Here is a 20029-nt window from a genome sequence, read left to right as displayed (position 1 = left end):
ACCATTAAAAGTGAGAGGCAATAGTAACTTCAAAAATAATAAAATTTGGTTAGTAACTAACCTATAATAATATAAGAAAAGTTAATAATTATTTTAATATAAATTAAAATTAGCATGTGGATGTATAAGAAAATAATTAGAAACTTACTTGATCGTCATCTATGTACGTGACGTTGATGTCAGCAAAGACGATAAGGGCTTGAATGAATTAAAAATAACTTGTTGACATTAACCAAATAATACTTTGATGAGATATAATGGTTTATGAATCGCTAGGCACCCTTCCACTGATAAAAATTAAAACTAGTTAGATGCCGTTTTACTATAAAATCAATAATATTGTGAGAAAATTAAAAAATATATTATATAGCAAAAGCATTTGTTATCCAATCTTGTGACTCCTAGAGCAATGCACAGATCACTGAGGTAGGTACAACCATGGAACTTAATTTCGTCGAATTTCAGCGATATTGAATTTCCACAAAATATCGTCGAAATTCGGTGATTTCGCCCTCTGGCGAACCAAAACCATGGTGAAATGAAACTTGCAAGATATTGCAGATTTCTCGGGCTATTTCCGATGATAACACCACCGCCGCAACACCACCGTCCATGGGTTTCGGAAGAACCAACATTGTCGTTGATACTCTAGTTTTCGGAAGTGCAAATTCGGTTTGCAGAGTTTCAAGCAAGCAAGCAGGGAGGAGGAAGATGAACAATATTTATATTTGCATTTGAGCCACCCAAGTGGCTCATATAAGACCATGAAATTATTAAAAAAAATGACTTGAAGGGCCTGTTTGGTTACATGAGTCTCGAGATTTCAAATCATAGATTTCAAATCTATGGAGTTATAATTTATAAAATTAGATGTTTGGTTGTGTAATTAAATCTATGGATTTATCCTAAAAAATTATTTGATCAACGGATTTTTGTGAAGTGCAAATGTATAGCTTTTTTGAAATCTTTGGATTCACCCTACCCATAAATCGACGATTCACGTTTGGTGAATCCGTCATGAATCTAGAGATTTTACAACCAAACGGGTATAATTTCAATTCATGAATCCAGAGATTTGAAATCTCTGGATTCATGTAACCAAACAGGCCCTAACGTATTCATCTTACATGACTTGACCAATGGTGTCATGATTTGACTCATTTACTATTAAGTATTATATTTTTTATTTTTTAAACTTATGAGTGATGACAATGGAGTCATGATTTGACCCATTTACTATTAAGTATCATATTTTTATTTTTTTTAACTTGATGAAAGCTGACAGCCTGACACTATTTGAAAATGAGTATATATATATATATATATATATATATATATATATATATATATATATATATATATATATATATATATATATATATATATATATATATATATATATATATATATATATATATATATAAAACTTTGCACTGCAGTTTCATTTGCTAATTGCACCTTTGCAATTCTCGCCGAGATTTCGCCAGGTAGCGAACCGGTGAATCAGGCCAAGATTTCGTTCTATGGGTACAACAACTTCCCATTGTGTGTTCACGTATAAAAAAAAACAATTAGGTAACCTATTATTTTGAGAAGGAGGGGGCTCTTTTCTTGTCACGAGGATAATGGTACTACAAGAAATGGATTTTTTTTCCTATAATCGTCGTCATATATTTATTTTCGCCAAGGCTTTACCTAAAACCGTCACCAAATATAATATTTACTGACGGTTTAAGAGAAACTGTCATGAAAAATGAGTATATGGCGACACATTTAAAATTCATGAGAAAAAATAGGTTTTGGGTGACGCTTGAGATAATTTGTTGGGGAAAATAGGTATATTCGCCGACGGTTTTGTCACGGAAGATGAGTATATGGTGGCACCTATAGAAAGTGTGGGGGAAAATATATTTTCGGCGACATTTAATAGCAAGTGTCGCGAAAAATACTTAAATTGGCGATAGCTTCTAAAAAATCATGGAGAAATATATTTTCGGAGATGCTTTTTAAGAAAGTGTCACAAAAAATCCAATTATTTTTCACGCATTTTTCATTCTCCCGCTTTTGTGAAAATAGGCTACCCAAACTATGCTCTCTCTCTCTCTCTCTCTCTCTCGACACCTTTGGCTCGCAGCTCTCGCTCGCGCTATCTCTCCGGCCGTCTGCTCACAAGTATTTATCTCGTTTGCACTATCTCTCCGGCTCTCTGGCTCACTGCATGTCTCTCTCTCACTATCTCTCAAATGTTTATCTTATTAATTTTTATCTTGATTTTACTTTGGGTTCATGACATTTGGGGTTTCCATCTTTGTATCCTTCTAAAATTTGTTTATGGGAGAGACATGAGATGGGATTTGATGTGGTATTTGGTCCATGGTGCTTATGGAATTGTGTTTGTGCCAACTTTGACATTCCTGTGATTATCTTGATGATTACCCATTGCCTTTGATGTCAAGATAATCACATGAACTAGAGGTTTCATATTCAGTTATAGGGTTTCTTGTGCCTCTGTGAGGGAAGAAATAGTATAACTTATCGTTAATGTATTAAATGCCTTTGACTAAGGGACTCTTGACACTCTTTGATCATCTCCTCGAAGTGATAAGTCACTCCCAGCCATTGAATCAAATCGATGAGTTTCAACTGAAGCAATGGGTCTTGATTGGTAGACTGTATAAGGAGCTTCACGTCTTTCTTGAGCTCCTCTAGGTGAGAATAGGAGAGCTCATTCTGCATAGATCCAGACAAACCAGGGATGAGTGTTTGATATAAGCAATAAAATATAGTAGGTGATCGAAGTGTAGGGATTCAAAAGAGATGAGATCCACAACCATGCAAGGATTCTTAAGAGTTTGAATGAATCAGTGATCCCAAATGGTAGGATGATAATGGGTTGATCGGCGTTCATGACTGTCTTGTGATACCAAACACTATATTGAAAGAGAATCACTAGTAGAATACTCTCTTAAGACCAAGAGAGGAGTGGACGAAGACTTGTAAAGTCAAACCATTTTACCTCTAGCGCCTTGAAGGCGAGCAGAGATGAGACGGATTGTGAATGATTTTGTGTAGGTCAATTCATAATCATGATGTCACCTTGATTTGGAATCAAGATGAGTTTCTCTATTGTGAAGAGAATCGACATGAATGTTCCCACTATTCATGTTGCCTATAGGAGCCAGTGCGAGTACTTTATATGGCGCTAAGGTGGCGATAATAAAGAAACTTGGGTTAGGCGCAAGAGGTTGCGACTAGATTAAGACATGTATGGTGTTGAGATGGACATACGTTCTATTGTATATAGAATGCTCCACCATAGCACGTATATCATACCATGTGTGCTTAGCGATCATTGGAAATGAGAGGATGGATCCTTGCTCCTCTCATTGTGTGAGTCCTGGACTTTATGGTCTGTTAGTGTTCTTAGTGACTTTCGATGACATCATGAAACGAAGAGTTGATGTGGCTACTTTGGGGTGTTACCTATGGTCATGATAGATTCGACCTAAAGGGGCTCTATCGGGAAAGGAGTCAATCCTAAGTGTAGTGATGGTCTGGGGCGAAAGGAAAGGTTTGATTCAACTGCACCCTAAATGTGTTTGCTGGCGCCAACTGTATGTGTTACAGTAGTGAACATTTTAAGGACAAGAAGGTGATCTCTTAGAGGGATCAAGATACCTTTAGTCTTGTGAGTTTGAATAAACCTAGGACATTGTGTTATACTAATGCTTATTTGATTTGTTTCTTTGAGTGATGTGTCATTCTGACCTTTTGGGAAGGTTTCTCGTTTGGGGCTCACGCATGCAGATGTATCACCGGTCACACAACCCATTTTGCCAGTATGACTTGTGGATGTCAGTTTCTGGGACACAGGTGGTTTATGTACCTGGGATACATAGCAAAGAGATCAATATATATGTATATATGGGATATACATGTGTATCTGGGACACAAGAGGTTTATGTATCTGGGATACATAGCAGAGAGATTGAATGTGTATATCTGGGACACATTGAGAAATTAACACTTGCCCTTGTGCAAGTGGGAGATGTTGGAATTTATTAATATAATTAATAAATTAAATGCCCAAGGAAAAATCTTGAAAATCACTTTTAGGGCGGTTACAAAAATATAGGTTATATATTTGTAACCACCGCATTACTTAAGAGAAAGTGTGTGATTCATTCGTATGAGAGTTTTTCAGAAATGGCGGCTCTCATCTCTCTCTCCCTCTCTCCTAGAAACGCAGGAAAGAATTCCTTGCTTTAGATCACTCTTCCATCCTTTCCACACGGCATTTGGGTTGTGAAAATTATTCCCTTTCCTAGTGATTGTGGAATCACCCCGGTAGAGCTTTGGTGGTGGAACGAGAACGTGGATCCAGATTTACTTCCATTGTATATACTTCATATTTGGGAAAGCGAATCCAGGTAAGGATCTTTCCCTTTATCATTTATGGAATTGAAAATTATATGAAGTATTACCTACACTAATAAAGGATGGGCGACCATCCCAATAAGCAATTTATGTATTTGTAAATTGTAATACTGTCTAGTTTGCTTTTGACTGCTTTTTTCTAAAAATGCTCAATACCATTTTTTATATTTGATGAGGATAAAATAACATTGAATTGGATTCAGCCTCGGTCGAGCCATGTACCTCGGTTCAAGATGGCTCAACCATGGTCGGGATCGGTCTAAAGTTCGAACCAGGCACTTACATGAGGGAGAATTAATGTTGTGATTAATAGAAATAAACATGGTGCTGAAGGATACGGGGTATGTGATTGAGTCGTAATAGGTAATCACCATCAATGCGAGATAGGCGATCGTGTTAATCAAGGTAACTGCCATTATTTATAGAATATGGGTAAAAACCTTAAGATCGAACGGCCACCAAGGGAAGATACGAATGAACAGTTGGGAAATAAAGGTAAACGCTATATAAATCATAGGTTCACACACAATTGAGATACCTAAATCGCTTCCCTCCATTACTATATTCAATTTAAGCTTACCATGGTCGGGATTGGTCTAAAGTTTGAACCAGACAGTGCATACGTGAGGGAGAATTAATGTTGGGATTAATAGAAATAAATGTGGTTTCGAAGTCGTAATAGGTAACCACCATCAATGCGAGATAGGCAATCATGCTAATCAAGGTAACTGCCATTATTTACGGAGTATGGGTAAAAACCCCAAGATTGAACGGCCACCAAGGAAAAATATGAATGAGTCCAACGGTTGGGAAAGAAAGGTAAACCCTATATAAATCATAAGTTAATGCACAATTGAGGTACCTGAATCATTTCCCTCCATTACTATATTCAATTCTAGCTCTGCAACTCATCAGGTCGTTCCCTAAGGATCTAAAGGGTAAGTAGATTTTGGACGCATCAATATTTTTGGAATTAAAAAGACTAGAGTTTTTAACGTGTGGGTCCCTTTAGCGATCATAAACTAATGTTGGGTCCCCTTAATGCAATATATTATGTGTGGGGCTTAGCAGACTAACACCGTTAATTGCGTTAAGCACAGGGGCGGAACCAGATTCAATAGTTGGGGGGCGAATAATAAAAGTTCAGATTGGGGAAGCACGCCTACATATATTTTGTGGGGTCCTCATATATTTGACAAAAATAGATAAATTATTAATAATGGTATTTTTTTCAACAAGATATAGGTAAATTGAAGCATCAGTTAAAAAAAAAATACACGTGACTTTAACCTTAAAAAATTTGCCAAAATAAAATAAAATAAAATTAAGTAAGAGATGCAAACCAATGGTAGTTAGTTACCTTACAATTATAGACATTTTATTTACAATTTAAAATCAAGTAATAAAAATTGCAAAAGAAATACAAAAATGTTATAAATAATATTGATTGTGGATATCCATCATCCCCCAATAGACAATACTTCTAATTGAAGATTTCAACCACCTCAGCATACAATCTTGGTGATTCGCATTCCCATCTTAATTGAAGATTACAGTGATCTCAACACACAATGTTGGCAGTCAATATTTCCATTATATGCACCTTCTATCTTGAGTGGCAATCTATCTTTCCATATCAAGAATATCTTATTGTGTGTAAGAATCATATATTGTATTTCTTTGTAGACTCTGATATTTCCATATAAGAGTAGATGTTCATTCTAATATAAATATGTAATGCACTCAACTGAATGGACCAGTTCTGATTGAACTCATCTTGTCTTTCTTATTTGTATTCAATATCTTCTTTATTTTATAACAAAATACAAAGAGATGGGTTTAGTCTGAAGCATTTTCAAATTTCAAAATTAAAAGGACCAAAATACCCTTCGGTTATTTAATACATTGTATTAATATATAATTTTAAAAAGAGATTTGGGACCCAATATTACTTATATACACGTAAAAACCTCAAAAGACTATCGTAATTTTTCAAACTCAGAACCAGTTTTTAGACTTGGAGAAGGTTAAGCAGGACTTGGAGAAGGGGGCATTATTTCAATTTCCGAACCCTATGCTTGATCAGTTGAATCTAATATTATTACGGATTCACAGTCGTGCTTCTTATAAATCTTCCTCTTTCGAATATCCATTCGATTAAACCAAAAAAGAAATATCGATTCAGTTCGAAGTTGCTGACCCGCCTTCTGGTCTCGTCTTGTATCCTAGCAATCGTTTCTACCAATCTGGGTTGCATAAGGTTTCGCATCACAGATTATCGGTGAGAGTTGGAGACGTAGTAGTTGCTAGATGGGGATAATCAGGAGTTCCTTCTCTTTAATGACGGGAACCCTTTTTGGGATCTACCTTGCCCAGAACTACAACGTTCCTAACATTAGGAAGCTGGCCAACACCGGGCTCGTGTTTATGAAGCATTACGAAGAAAACTATCGGAAGCCCAAGAAGAGAGACGACGACTAGCTGACCTGCTGGGATTGCGAAGGTTGCTTTCTTCATTTTTACTTGCGATGGTGGAAATTTAATTTTGAGAGTTCTCCTTTTGTAATTCGTAACGATGCGAAAATTAGTTAACCCATTTTTCGTAATCCATAAACATGAAAATTGGTTGAGTTTTGTCAATGTTACAGTTGAAAAAAGATTAGATATGCTTGTCGGGATTTATGGTCAATTGCTTAATGGAATTGCAGTTACTCCTTGTTATTTCTCCTTTTATCGCGTTAATGAATGCATTCCAAGTACTGTGTAGCCGGAGCAGAATTATGGCTATCTGCTCTCCATGTCACTAGAAATAGTTTCTGAGACGCTTCTTGGGTGTGTTAAAAGGGAACATGACTCTGATTACACCAAAAACAACTTTAAAACATAAAATCAGGGTAAGGATTTGTAAGAATCTGGAGAACTGGGACCTTCTCTTTCATTGATCCCATATTTCTTCGAATTTGCCCCTTAATCTTTGAGATGGGAAGGTTTTTCTGAGCATCAAATCTTGTTTTATTTTCCTTGAACAACCATCTTATTTATTATCACTCTTAACGCATCTTGGCTATATAAAAATTTGTCTTTTTTCATTCCCTTGTTCTCCTGGGGTGCTGTTTGTAGTCAGATGGGTTTAGTGTAAAAATAATAGAAGTGTTTATTTTCACAGTTATACTCCCATTAGTTAATCGTTATTATTATATAGTCAGTTATAGGTGAAAGACTTTGTCTTTGGTTGTGCACAAGGCTGTCTGATGGAGATGAGACCCCCCACTGAAATGCATAAAAATCCCTCCCCCCCCTCCCTACTTATGCAGTGTTGATGCCCCACCTCGCCTGTGCATGAATCCTTTCCCCATGTTTATACCTATAAGTTGATGCTGGATACAAACTTACTGAAATAATGTCTGATCAAGTAAGATCTTTTACCGGATTTGAAATTGGGGTTGACTGTATTGACTGTTTGAAGGACTTGGACAGTGATACTTTCATGGAGAACCATCAAATATTCTAATCTCAAGCGGATAGGCTACACAATGCATGTTTGATATTTTTATATACTGATACCATCCCCCCCCCCCCCCCCCCCCCCCCTTCAAATCAATCCTACAATAACATCTTTGTGGTGGGTTCCTGATGAAATGTCACTTTGTTTTCCTCCATCTTTCCCTGTTCTATTTTACCACTTGTGATTTGCAAACCCATTTCAATGAAACTTGATATGGAACAGGGATCTCTGGGTTCTAACTTTCCACAAAGTTTTAGCCTTATTCTGCATTGCCATGTGTCAGAAGTTGGTGCCTGTCTAGAAAATGATGTGAATACAGGAATTTGGTAAAATTTCTGGAATATTGGATTTTGATGATTTTCACTCATGTCCTTCAAACGGTTTCCATTATTTAGATAACTTTTGGGAATGCTACTTGGTTTTGACCAGGATTAATGTGGATACAGATAATTTGAACTGCTCTAAGTTGTAGCCTTTGTTCAAAGTGGATGGTTGGATAAGGGTAACAGTGGCTTGTTAAACTAGAAAAGCAGGGTGTATTAAAAAAAGTTCATACGTGATTTGTGCTTTTGAGTTTTGATTCAGATGATATGTAATTGTATGTTTTTTGTTTTTTGTAATTATTGTACACTAAAGGGGTGTGCAATTGTATACTTGATGAGTTATACAAAAACAATGTAAGTTTTAATGAACTGAAAACTCCATAGGTAACTGCTGTGTTCCTACCATTGGTAACAACAGGCAAGAAATTGGATAGGCTATAACTCATCAACAAGCAAGCTGATGAGGCTAATAATCTGGTAGAAGGCTGGCTTAAAGCTGCCAAACTTTTGGCTCAAATTCCATTAAGAACCAATGATTAGATGGGGAGTAGCAATGAAGGTGGACTAAAGATATAAAATCGAGGAGAACAGAAAATAGTAACTCTCTAGAATGTGTATAACTTAAGGTTTCCAGATCTGATGAACCTGCATATTGGGCAAATGTAGCCCCAATAGAGAAGAATACATATAAATAATTGTGTCATCCAAGAGCCGCATTAACTGATAGTCTTAATGGAACGATCACAAGTGGGCAAAAACTACAGAGCAAGGTAGTGTAATTCTAGGTTGGTAGGAGACCAACTAGAATCCAAAATCTAGGATCTTCCATGAACAGGTGATGATTAGGTCAAAATAAGGTTTGGGGTTAGGGTATGATGATGGAGTTATGTCAGGTAAGTGTGGGAGAGTCTTTCAGTTTTAGTGATGATTTGATGGTTATTCTTGTTTAACAGCCAATTTAGCATTGAGTTTTCGGTTCCGGGAAAGTGGAGAAAGTGGAATCTGTGGTTTATGGTGGGAGTCCAGGGCTACAACTTGAATTAAATCCTCAGTTGAGAAAGGACTGTTCAATCAAAATATGGTTTTGAATGGACAGTTAAATAGTGCTGATCGAGATTTATGGTTGTTGAGGATCAGATTGGGATGGGAAAAAAAAAGACAAATGGGACTCTAATTTCACATTAAAAAAAAAAATTGCATTTCAACAATGAGTGAATGAACCTGAAATCAGTAAAATGCTTTCTTCTCTGTAACTATACTCAAGTGTGTTTTTTGCATCTGCACAATATATTTCATGAAACAGAGCTGAACTCTAAACTTCTGATTCCCTTTAAACTTTAAAGGGATTGTAGAGTTTGTGAGCACAGGTCATTGAATTTTGAGCTACGAAGAGTACTTGGTTATAAATGATTCAACATTTCAATTAACACAAGATCTACCAAAAACACCCACAGAGCAAACAGGTCAAGACCCTTCTTCCAAATGCTTGCTTGCATTAATGAGTATGACTGCTGTTTCCTTCTTCTTTTTTGCTTTTAATTTGAGTTGAATTTTCATTTATGAAGACTTGTTCATTATATTTTGTTTGAAATATTTCTGCCAAAACTTCTTGAAGTAGAGTTCGATGTCAACTCAATTGCTTTCTCAGTTTCAATTTGGTTAGCGGGTGGAACAGGGGTGAGGGTGGGAACTAGGGAGTGGGTTGCAAGTGTGGTGGGAGGAAGCAGAGGGGCTAGGTGTAAGGAAAAGAAAAGGGTAGAAACAAGGTGTATGCCCTATTGTTGTTACTAAAAATGATTAAATCATAAACCTCAAAGACTGGCTTTTTGTTTATTGATAGGCACATGTCAGCTGGAAATGCATGAGGGACTAACGAGGAACTGACCTGGGCTTGGTACCTCCATCATGATCTCTTTTATTTATTTATTTTGTTTATAATGTCCTGATGGCCTAGTTCCTACTTAGGGTAGGAGTTGAGACCCCTAGCCAATTCTATTAAGAAATTGCTCCAAAATCATGGAGATGGAGATTCCCTAAGCCAAAAACAGAACACTCTAAAACAACTAAAAATTAACCTCTTGTTCAAACCACTGCAGTATAAAACTACTAAGTCACAGGGACTATTTGATGGAATACTGTTGAAGACAGAAACCATCTATTCTTTGATTGCCCGCTGGCTGCTTCTACTTGGAAAGAAATCCTTGCTTTTCTATTTGGAAAGAAATTGTTGCTAAGTTTTGGTGTCGGCCTAGATAAATCCTCCCTTTGGTCGAAGTGAGTATGGGTGGACATGAATTTTGGTGGTGCTTCCACCAGGGACTTAGCCAGGAAGCTGCCTTTTGGTGCCACTGTTTATTAATTTTTTTTGGTGCCATTGTTTATTATTTTTTTTGGTGCCACTGTTTATTATTTTTTGGATGTAATGCAACATTTGGAAATGGAACTCCAACTCTAGACCTCTTCTCAGATTTAGGACTTTATTTTTTGAAGTCAAATGAAAGCCTTTTTTCTTCCCAGAAATAGGCACATATTAGCCTCCTGTGGCGGTCCTCTCCCCCCCCCCTCCACTTCGCTTTTTTTGCTTCCTTTTTTTCTTTTCACCCTTAGGCCTCCTGTTTGAGGCTGGGCTTGATGTAACCAGAAGGACCCCCACCCAAAAAAAAAAAAAAAAGCTCCAAGAACCGAAAGGAAGGAGAGGATAGCAGCCCAAAACCATGCGGCCTTACAGGAAGGTGGAATCATATGGTGGGCAATTTGGCCATTTTGCCACCCCCTTTTGAGTCCCAATTGGTCTGGTTGGATGCAACATGATTTAGGAGTCCAAATCTACTTTTACTTTGTAATTTGATTCCTTGTTTAGAGTCTCAGTCCAAGTAAGAGAGTCAAGTTGGAATCCTATTTCGAGTTGGATTCTTTCTTAAGTTAGGAGTTTCTTTAAATTCTGCAACTAAATTTTTTTATATTTAGGTGTACTTATAAATGAATTTTCTTTAATTAGTTTCCTAATTTAGTCAAAGTGTGAGTATGAGTTCTATTCCAAGCATGGAACAAAAATCGATCGATATGGTCGAAATATCGATCGTCTGCAAATTTTGAAATCAAAATGAAATGTAGTTGTAGGAATGAAAAGTGTACAATATCGTTTCGTATTGACCGAAATATCGGCCCAATACCATATCAGGCCGAAATGTTACTTACGCAGGTTATAAAATACCCAAAATCAACCCAGTTTCGACCTATCGACGCTATATCGTCATTTTGAGCAATATCGCCCTCTGCATTTCGACCCCCATTTGAAAATTTTGGTGATTTCTCTTGCTTTCATCCCCTTCTACACCTAATTTCTAGTATTCCATTTTCTTCAAACACTTGATTTGCTCCTCCATTTGTGCATTTTCTCAAATCTTGCAAGGGTGAGTAACCAACTTCCTCATTTTTTTATTTTTGTTTCATTTGTGCCTTAAATCATGTTAGATTGCTTCCAAATTTATGTATGTTTACTTTAGAGTGTTGATCTATGAATTTGTAGTGTCAAAATTATTTTTTGATTCTTCCTACTATTTTTATTTTTTTTCTGTTATTAAAAATTATTTACTAAATTATGTATATTGCTAAAAATGTATATGTATAGTACATGTATAAGCTTCAAATGAATGTATGTGAGAGTTGAGACACCATATTGCTGTGGAGAGTATTGGTTCTACCGAGTTGACTTATGGTTATGGACCATATGGTGTCCCTCCTGGCTATCAGATTCAGGGTCAAGCCAGTGAGCCACTAGTGGAGCCTTATGGTTATGGAGCAGCCTATGGAGCTTATGGTGTCCCTCCCACTGTCGATTATCGGAGTCAGCCGTTGGGACCTTATCAGTATCTTTATCCTTCTCCTAGTCCTGAGAGCCAGGGTGCTCTTTCATTTGTTGAGCAAATCTTCCACACTATTCCACAGCCACAAGGCCCACCACCACTAGTTCCTTTAGAGATTCACAACTTCCCACCGTCAGGAAATCTTATGCATGTGGATGAGGCCATGTACAGAGATGCAGTTGTTGACTATGTCCAAAACTATATGGGGCAAACATCATGGGAGTTGTATTGTCATTTGTATGGGATGCAGACGGAAGAGGGAGACCTTGAGGCTTGAATAGAATAGACTTGTAAGTAATAACATTCCCGCTTTCTTCTCTGATTCATGTACTATATACTTGGAATGTTGGATGTTACATTTTCAGTAGTTTTTTAGTAAACTAGTAGTTTTATAGTGTTTATTATGCTTGAAATAGGTAGTATGCAAAAATCCAAATCAATTTGAGTGCATTTGAGGCTCGAAATTGACTTTTCAAGAGTCAAATAAAAAGTATCCAGTTTAAGTCGAAATTCCCATATCGATCGATATTTTTTCCTTGATTCCAATTAGAACTCCTCGTTTGCTGTTAGGAAATCCTTCATTCTAGAAGCTATAAATGAAGCCATTCACATGTAAACTAAGCAAGTTGATGATTAATAAAATTTGTGTGGAAGGATATTGAGGAATAGAATCGTGGGTTTTCCTTGGAGGGAAAGCCTGTGGCTGTTTGTGTGCTTATAAATTTCTGCAGAATTCAGGTCTTCGAGCTCCCATTCTCTCTTCAGGTAACCCCAGCCCTACCCTCTCCCTCCTTTTCTCCTTGTGGCAGCATAGGAAACCCAAATTTCCCAACCCTCCCAAACCCTAGTTTTCCGATATCTTCTAACCCCCACCCTCAATTGCCTTACCCTCTTAGGACTACCTTCCCCTTCCCCTCACTCACACTCGATCCCCCATCTCAGCTCTTTCCCTTCCCTCTAAGCCGTGGTAAAACGTAACCTCCTTTTTCTCTTAAACTCTAGAGACCCTAACCTTACTATCTATTCTACTTTTCAACCCCTAACCCTTACCCTCATCTACTTTAGGATCATCTTCCCCTTCCCTAACTCTACCTTTGATTCAAACCCTAACTCTAGTGACCCCTTTAGAAACCCTAGAATTGAGAAAACCTTAACTTGTTAAACCCTATAATTCTGAGATTAAATCTGAACACTAAAATAACTGGATTCAGATTTAATTTCATCAAAACCCTTACCCACTGGCTGATTTTAATTCTTCTTCCCCATCAACTCTAAATTCCCCTAGACGCCTAGAAACCCTAGCCGCATGGTTTAGAAGCTTAAATCCCTTAGCTGCAAGGTGTATCAAACCCTAAACAGCTGGTGTATGCCTCTGAATTGCCATATAGACCTAATTGCGGGGTGTTTAAAGCCCTAATTTACTGCTGAATTCACCCTAAGTGATCCTGAAGACTGGCCCTCAGTTTGGGGGGTACATCGGGCTCCTTGTAGTTTATCCTCAGGGAGGTATTGTAGCTCTCTTTCATATATTTATTCAGTCACCAAAGAAAAAAAATGAAAAATGATGCAGTAATGCGCTGAGGGGTACTGTTGGAGTGTCATGAATGAATGATTGTCCCAATTGTGGTTAGGTGTCTGTTCTTTTGGTTTCTATCTTCGCCAATGTGCTTCCTAATTTCATTAGATCTCCTCTATTAAGTTAGCTACGTATCTGGATTCGTATTTCCTTAAGGATTCTATTTCTTGTTCTCCAAGTTGTAATTTCCTTTTCACATTACAAATACAATCAGAGTCGAGGGGACTGCAGAGATACAGAGCCTGCATGCATTCTCAGGAGCTGTCTCGCCTTCCTTCTTAGTCTCTTCTCGTTTCTCTGTCAGCATGGTGACTGGTGTTCATTGACTGGTATTGTTACAATAGTCAATCTTGGTTGTGTTTGATGCATCTGTGCTCACAGTCCCCACTATGCATGCTCATTCAGACCAAGGAGAATTCAAGGAAAATGACATAATACGACTTTAGAGTGTAAAGGTTTAGTTGCTGTCTATTTCACAGAAAGCATTTAGGGAGTCTGCTAAATACATATTTTGGGTTGGCAGAAGAGAAAAGATAGATGTTTGTTCTTGACATGCTAATTAAGGCAGCAAGAATATCAGAGGCTGATTTCACTTGACAAAAGTAAGTTTTGATATTTTTTTATTATTATTTTTATAAATTTAAATTTTATTGCAGAGAGAAGGATTGCTAATGATGTCTTGTGGTGTATTTTGGGAGCAATGGAAGGAAGAGTATGAAATCTGTATTCTCTCACAGCTGGAACTCTGATGCTATCACAAAATGAAATCAAACTTTCTAATGCAGGTTATCTGAATGGAAATATTGAGCATGCCCTTCCCGTCACTGGTATTATTCATACAAGCTTAACCATTTTGTGAGAATTTGTTTTTCTTTCTCTGAGCTTTTTGAATTCACTGAGGCCACTGCTCTCGTAAACACTTTTGTGGACACACACAAATAATTGGTGGAACTAACGCAATTAGTCGCATGGAGGGAAAAGGAACACCAATGGTATGATGTGGTTGAAAATGGAGAAATTAACGTAAAACAATTCATGACCTCCAAGTTGCAAAGACTGTTCCAAATCACTTTGAGCCTATTCTCAGGTTTCATACACAAGAATACCATTTTATGGACAAAGGTTGGATATGGTGCAACTGTAAGAAGCCTCGTAGGCTTGTACACTGGGTAAGGCAATTTTTTTTCCTTTGTTATTAATTTCTCATCCCCCCCCCCCCCTTTCTTTCATGAGTAGCTGCTGATAAATGAACTTGCATTATTGAATTTCCTGGCTCCTTTAGATTACAGGCAAGATGTCTTGTTTCTTAGAAAGCCATAGCCCATGTTTCTGATCTCTTTTCCATGTCATACTCCTTATAACCATCAGAAGTATAAAGGGGGCCTGAATTTTGATTGTTATATTAGGATTATGCTTTAATTCCAAAATAGTATGTGTTTATGCATTGCTCTTTGCATGCCGAATAACATCAATCCACTTCTGTGCAGGGTTTGTGGTGTATCTTCATGAAAATTTCTATGGTTTGTATAATATATACCACTTTTTGGTTGTTAAGGTTTTTACTGTTCATTTGCTTGCTGGCATATGCCTCTCAATAGGAAATGTAGTTGTTTTCCAGAAGCATAGCTGTGGTAAACTTTGTGTTATGACTTATTAATATGGTCAGTGGTATATTCCTTGTGAAGTTGATATAGAAAATTGGGACAATCAATAGCAACAAGAAGCCTTTTCCCAACTAAATGGGTTCGGCTACATGGATCCTTATCTTCCAATTAGCTCTATTTGAGGCCATACTAGATACAAGGCCTAAGCTATGGACATCCGTTCTCACCACTTCTTTTAAGGTCATCTTAGTTCTGCCCCTAGTTCTTCTAACTCCTTCAATTGGGATTAAATTGCTTCTCCGCACATGGGTATTTAAAGGCCTCCAGTCAACATGGCCATGCCACCTCAATCAACTTTCTCGTAGCTTATCATTTACCGGAGCTGCTCCTACTCTATCTCTAATATGATCATTCCTTACCTTATCCTTCCTAGTTTTGCTAGTCATCCATCTTAGCATCGTCACTCTTGCTTTCATCTATATGATACTTCTTAATAGCCCAACACTTTGCACCATACATCATAGCTAGTCGTACAATATTCCTATAGAATTTTACTTTGAGCTTTAATGGAATTTGTTGATCACATAGGATCCCAGATGCACCTCTCCACTTAATTCACCATATCTTAATTCTTTGGGAAACATTATCCTGTACATCACCTTTTTTTATTTACGATTGAGCTAGGGTACCTCATCACTTTGTGGAATCTCCTTCTCATCAAGTCTTGCCACCTCATCATCCGCCTGATCACAACCAAAGTTACACACTAAATATCAAAATGGGCACAATCAACAACTAATTAAAATTTAGACGGTTTTATCGATCTTTAAAATTTCCTTTTTGGGGGAACAGATCACTTGCTGGTAGCATCTACAGAGGTAGGACACAGAATCGACATGAAGTATTTCTATTTTGCATACCATATCAATGTCTGTTCTAAATTGCTGGCACTGTAAGGACATTGATCATCAAATTGTTGGGCTCAACTATATGATTCTCACGAGGCTGAAACATCAACTTAATTGGATTATGAATTTGAGCTTTCCATGGGCCTGAGCTATATTCTTTTATACATGTGATGTGTAGAGTTTTGTATTAAATGCTTTCTTGTTTAATCCTCTGCTGCCTGTGTTTTCCCTTTCTGAAATATCAAGCAACTGCTCTGATGTGTGAGTGTTGTGCACATGAGTGTTGTGCACATGAGTGTGTGTGGGTGCGTGGGTTTGGTTTGTTTTCCTTGGTGGCTTCTTTTTCTTAAAATATGGGGTCCATGCTGTAAGTCTTCAGTGTGAATAAAGGAAAATTCAGTCAGTCACTTTCCTTGGATAGAGCTTTAAAACGGATCTACTTGCTGACTTTCTTGTGGTCCTCAATAAGGATTGGTATAACAGTCGTGCATTATATTATTGGAGATTACATTTTCATACAATGGATTAGGCTCAGTCTGATGGTAGTCACACGCCTGAACACTTGATTGTGTGGATGCTGGTGCAGAGAAGGACTCCTTTAGTGTTGAATTACTAAGATATGAGAAAAGGTTCAGTCTTGTGAGAGCAAAAACACCAGTCACTGGTGGCTTGGATTTTCCAGTTCAATCAGTCTTCATAAAACTAGCTTGGCAGTTAAATCACCTTGCTCTTCTCTTTGCTCAAGTACTTCAAGATCTTTGCCTATGTAGAAAGTTATGGATCCTTTAGGTTTTTAGGTTTGAAATAGCATTAGGAAGCTCCAACTGTTGATCAAAGGTTTTACTGTTCCAATTAACTGTGGCTAGAGCTTTAATGGCCTTTCTAGCTATTAAGTGGGGTTCTCAGGTTTTGGTTGTCCATGTGGTCAATTACAATCACAAATGATTGAGATTTCATGGTTATCTGTATGGGAGTAATTCTAAAATAAGATAGGAAGTTTCATGACCAGAGCAAGTGTTAGATGCATTGATGTAGGTCTAGCAACCATGTTTGAATGCTGCAAAATGCAAGCTGGTATTCCTCATGTGAACAAACAAGTATCATGTTTGGCCAACACTAACAAAAATCAGAGCCAAATTAGAATTTACAATTTGAGTGAGAAAATGCTTGTATGGGAAGGGAATATTAAAATTTTTTCACTACTTTGGTGCACCTTTGATGCAATATAGAATGATAATTCTGTATGTGAAGTTGTAAATTGTAGTTGGAAACATAGTTGTCAAGGTGTGGCCTAGGCATCCTGGACTTTTTATGGGTCAAGGCGACTCCTTGGTTTTCGCTATTCTCTATTGCCTCGCCTCGCCTTGTTGCCTTGACAACTATGATTGGAAAATCAGATTTTGATTGGATCTAGTAGTACAAATCGAGTCAAAATTTTGAGAATTTGGTCAAGAGTCGTACAAATTAGTCTTGGATGAAAATGATGAGTATTAAATCATTTTAGTCAAATAAAATTCTGTATTTATCTACGTAATCTGCAATGTCGGGTGCTGCCATGAGTCTGAATCTGCACCTTGTCAGGGGAGCACAGACAGCTTTTCCACCACAAAAACATGTGGGGCCCACAGGTAAAATCATAAAACCTAAAAATAAAAATAAAAACATCACCAATCTCTATGGGTCTCACATGTTTTTGTGTGATGGTAAAGCCGTTGGGAAGCACTCCTGATGGGGTGTAGATCCGGACTCGCCATTCCACCCTTGTGACGGGGTTGGTGGGGAACTTGTTTTGATTTTCTTTTTGTTGGTATGAGATAAATCAAACATTATCTTCTGTTGGCACTGATAAATTATAATGCTCTGATTCTTAAGCCCATTTATATATTACTTCACCTGCTGGGGCTACAAGGTCTATATATGGCCAAGTACATGATCCATATCTCCATAATTAAAATACCAACCATGACCCCTCTGACAATGACCAGATCATTAAATCCACCACACTTTCAATCGACAAGGACTCAATCAATCCTGCTCTCACAGGAACTCCCAAGTCCCACCTAACATTCCATACAATATTTCACTTTCCAGAAGGAAGTTTCTTGCTTCATTAATATGGGAATCTTGGGCATTCTAGGAAATTTTCACAAGTTTAGTCCATCCTTAATGCAATATAAATGAATGATAATTATGAAAAATACTAGTTGTTTGCTACCATTCTCAACCTGTTGAGAGACTAAAAATCCTTCTTCAAAGAAAAAGGTCAACATGCCTTTATACCTCAAAACACCTAAAACTGTGAAGGACCTCTAAATACTTGGGTTTTACAGCCAGTCATTTCAAAAGCTCGAAATTCTGATAATGACCAACATTGACAAACAGCATCTGAACTCATTTAGGCCTTACAACATGTCCCAAAATACTTTATATGGTAGAATTTATCTTCCGACATAAAAGTGATCAAGAAATATAAAAAGTACAATCTCAAGGAGTTGACTTAGTTGGTAAAGATTAATGTCTCATAGTATGAAGTCAAGAGTTCAAATCTTCTTAAGACTTAAGAGGCAAAGTCCCATCGTATATAAAGGTACTTCCTGAGAATAATCGACGTGCACCTAAACTAGAACTTTAGTTCCGAGAAAAACAAAAAAACTCTAAATATGCACAGGTTACACTTTGAAGTCAAGATTCCATGATTAATTAGTAACAACAAAACAGACGATTTAGATAAGAGTTAGGTCCTACCAAAAAAAAAAAGAGAAGAGTTAGGAATATTCCCTGCGAAGAATATTGCTGATCCCATCTGAATCTGGAGATTCCTTTCAAGAAAGCTTGATTGGAACAAGATGGACTATTCCTTCCAACATCATTGGTGCTTTCCATTTTTCCATGAAGAGAACCTCAAAGCCTTTAGAACCAACTGGGCAAAGTTTCTTTCTGGAAAATGGCTTGGCTTTGCCAATGATGGGTTAGTAAAGTGGTTAAAGGCTCAACCTCCCTAGGGGAGGTCTTGGGTTTGCACCCATTCGGCGGCATTAATTATATAAAAGCTCCTTTGCGCATGTAATCGTGGTGCGCATAAGCTGACCCGGACTTATATCCAAAAAAAAAAATGCCTTGCTTACCATAACTGTTCCGCATTCTCCATGAAGCAGCTATTGAGTTCATTTGTGGATGGAGCAGCAATGAGCACCGATTAAGGTTTTATCAGAAAGAAAGAGGAAGTGATGGAGTCCATTCATGATCATGAGATGTGAATGGACACAGCGTCTACCACTGCTCCAGAAACAGAGGTTTGTTTTTGAAAACATTTAGTTTCTTTTGGGTTTTAATCACTAGGGCTCTGGATTGTCTCCAATTACCCTTCTGCTCCAACTCTCATCAATTTCACACAGGAGAGGTAGCCTTACACCAACAAATTGCCCTTGAGGTTCGAGGGAGTTGGAGAGGATCTGCATAAATCCAGGATTTACCACTCAAAAAAGGTGCAATTCTTTCCTTTGGAAGCCTCCACAAATGCAATTTCACTGTTGCTTTCTTTTCTTTCCTTCCTGCTTTGGAGGTTGAAAATCCCTCTCTAGATTGAATTGGCCAGGATTTCTGTTGTTTCTATGGTTCTAGGTTGATTCTAAGGTTCTTGGGACTGGGCTGACTTTAATAATATGTGAATAGAAAATTGCTTTGAGGGTTGGGTCTTGTTGCAATTGTGGGTGGTGGACATACTTACAACCTGATGTCAACCGGTCAAAGCAATCTTTCAGTAAAAATTGCTCCTTCTACTGAACTCTACTCTTGTGAAAACCTCTGATA

General features: G+C 37.5%; 1 protein-coding gene across 1 annotated transcript; it reads left to right on the top strand.

The window, feature by feature from the left end:
- Positions 1–6440: 6440 nt before the first annotated feature.
- LOC149029524 (uncharacterized) lies at positions 6441–14877 on the top strand. Its single transcript, XM_089150983.1, has 2 exons — positions 6441–6940; positions 14364–14877. Exon 1 carries the CDS (start codon positions 6748–6750, stop codon positions 6916–6918), a length of 171 nt encoding a protein of 56 aa, XP_089007109.1. The 5' UTR covers positions 6441–6747; the 3' UTR covers positions 6919–6940; positions 14364–14877.
- The last annotated feature ends 5152 nt before the right edge of the window (positions 14878–20029 follow it).

The sequence above is a fragment of the Hakea prostrata genome, chromosome 1 (assembly GCF_041222555.1).
Source record: "Hakea prostrata isolate BN-2017 chromosome 1, UWA_Hpros_2, whole genome shotgun sequence".
NCBI lineage: Eukaryota > Viridiplantae > Streptophyta > Magnoliopsida > Proteales > Proteaceae > Hakea > Hakea prostrata.
Note: the sequence above shows the minus strand (reverse complement) of the source record. Positions and strands in the feature narration are given on the sequence as shown.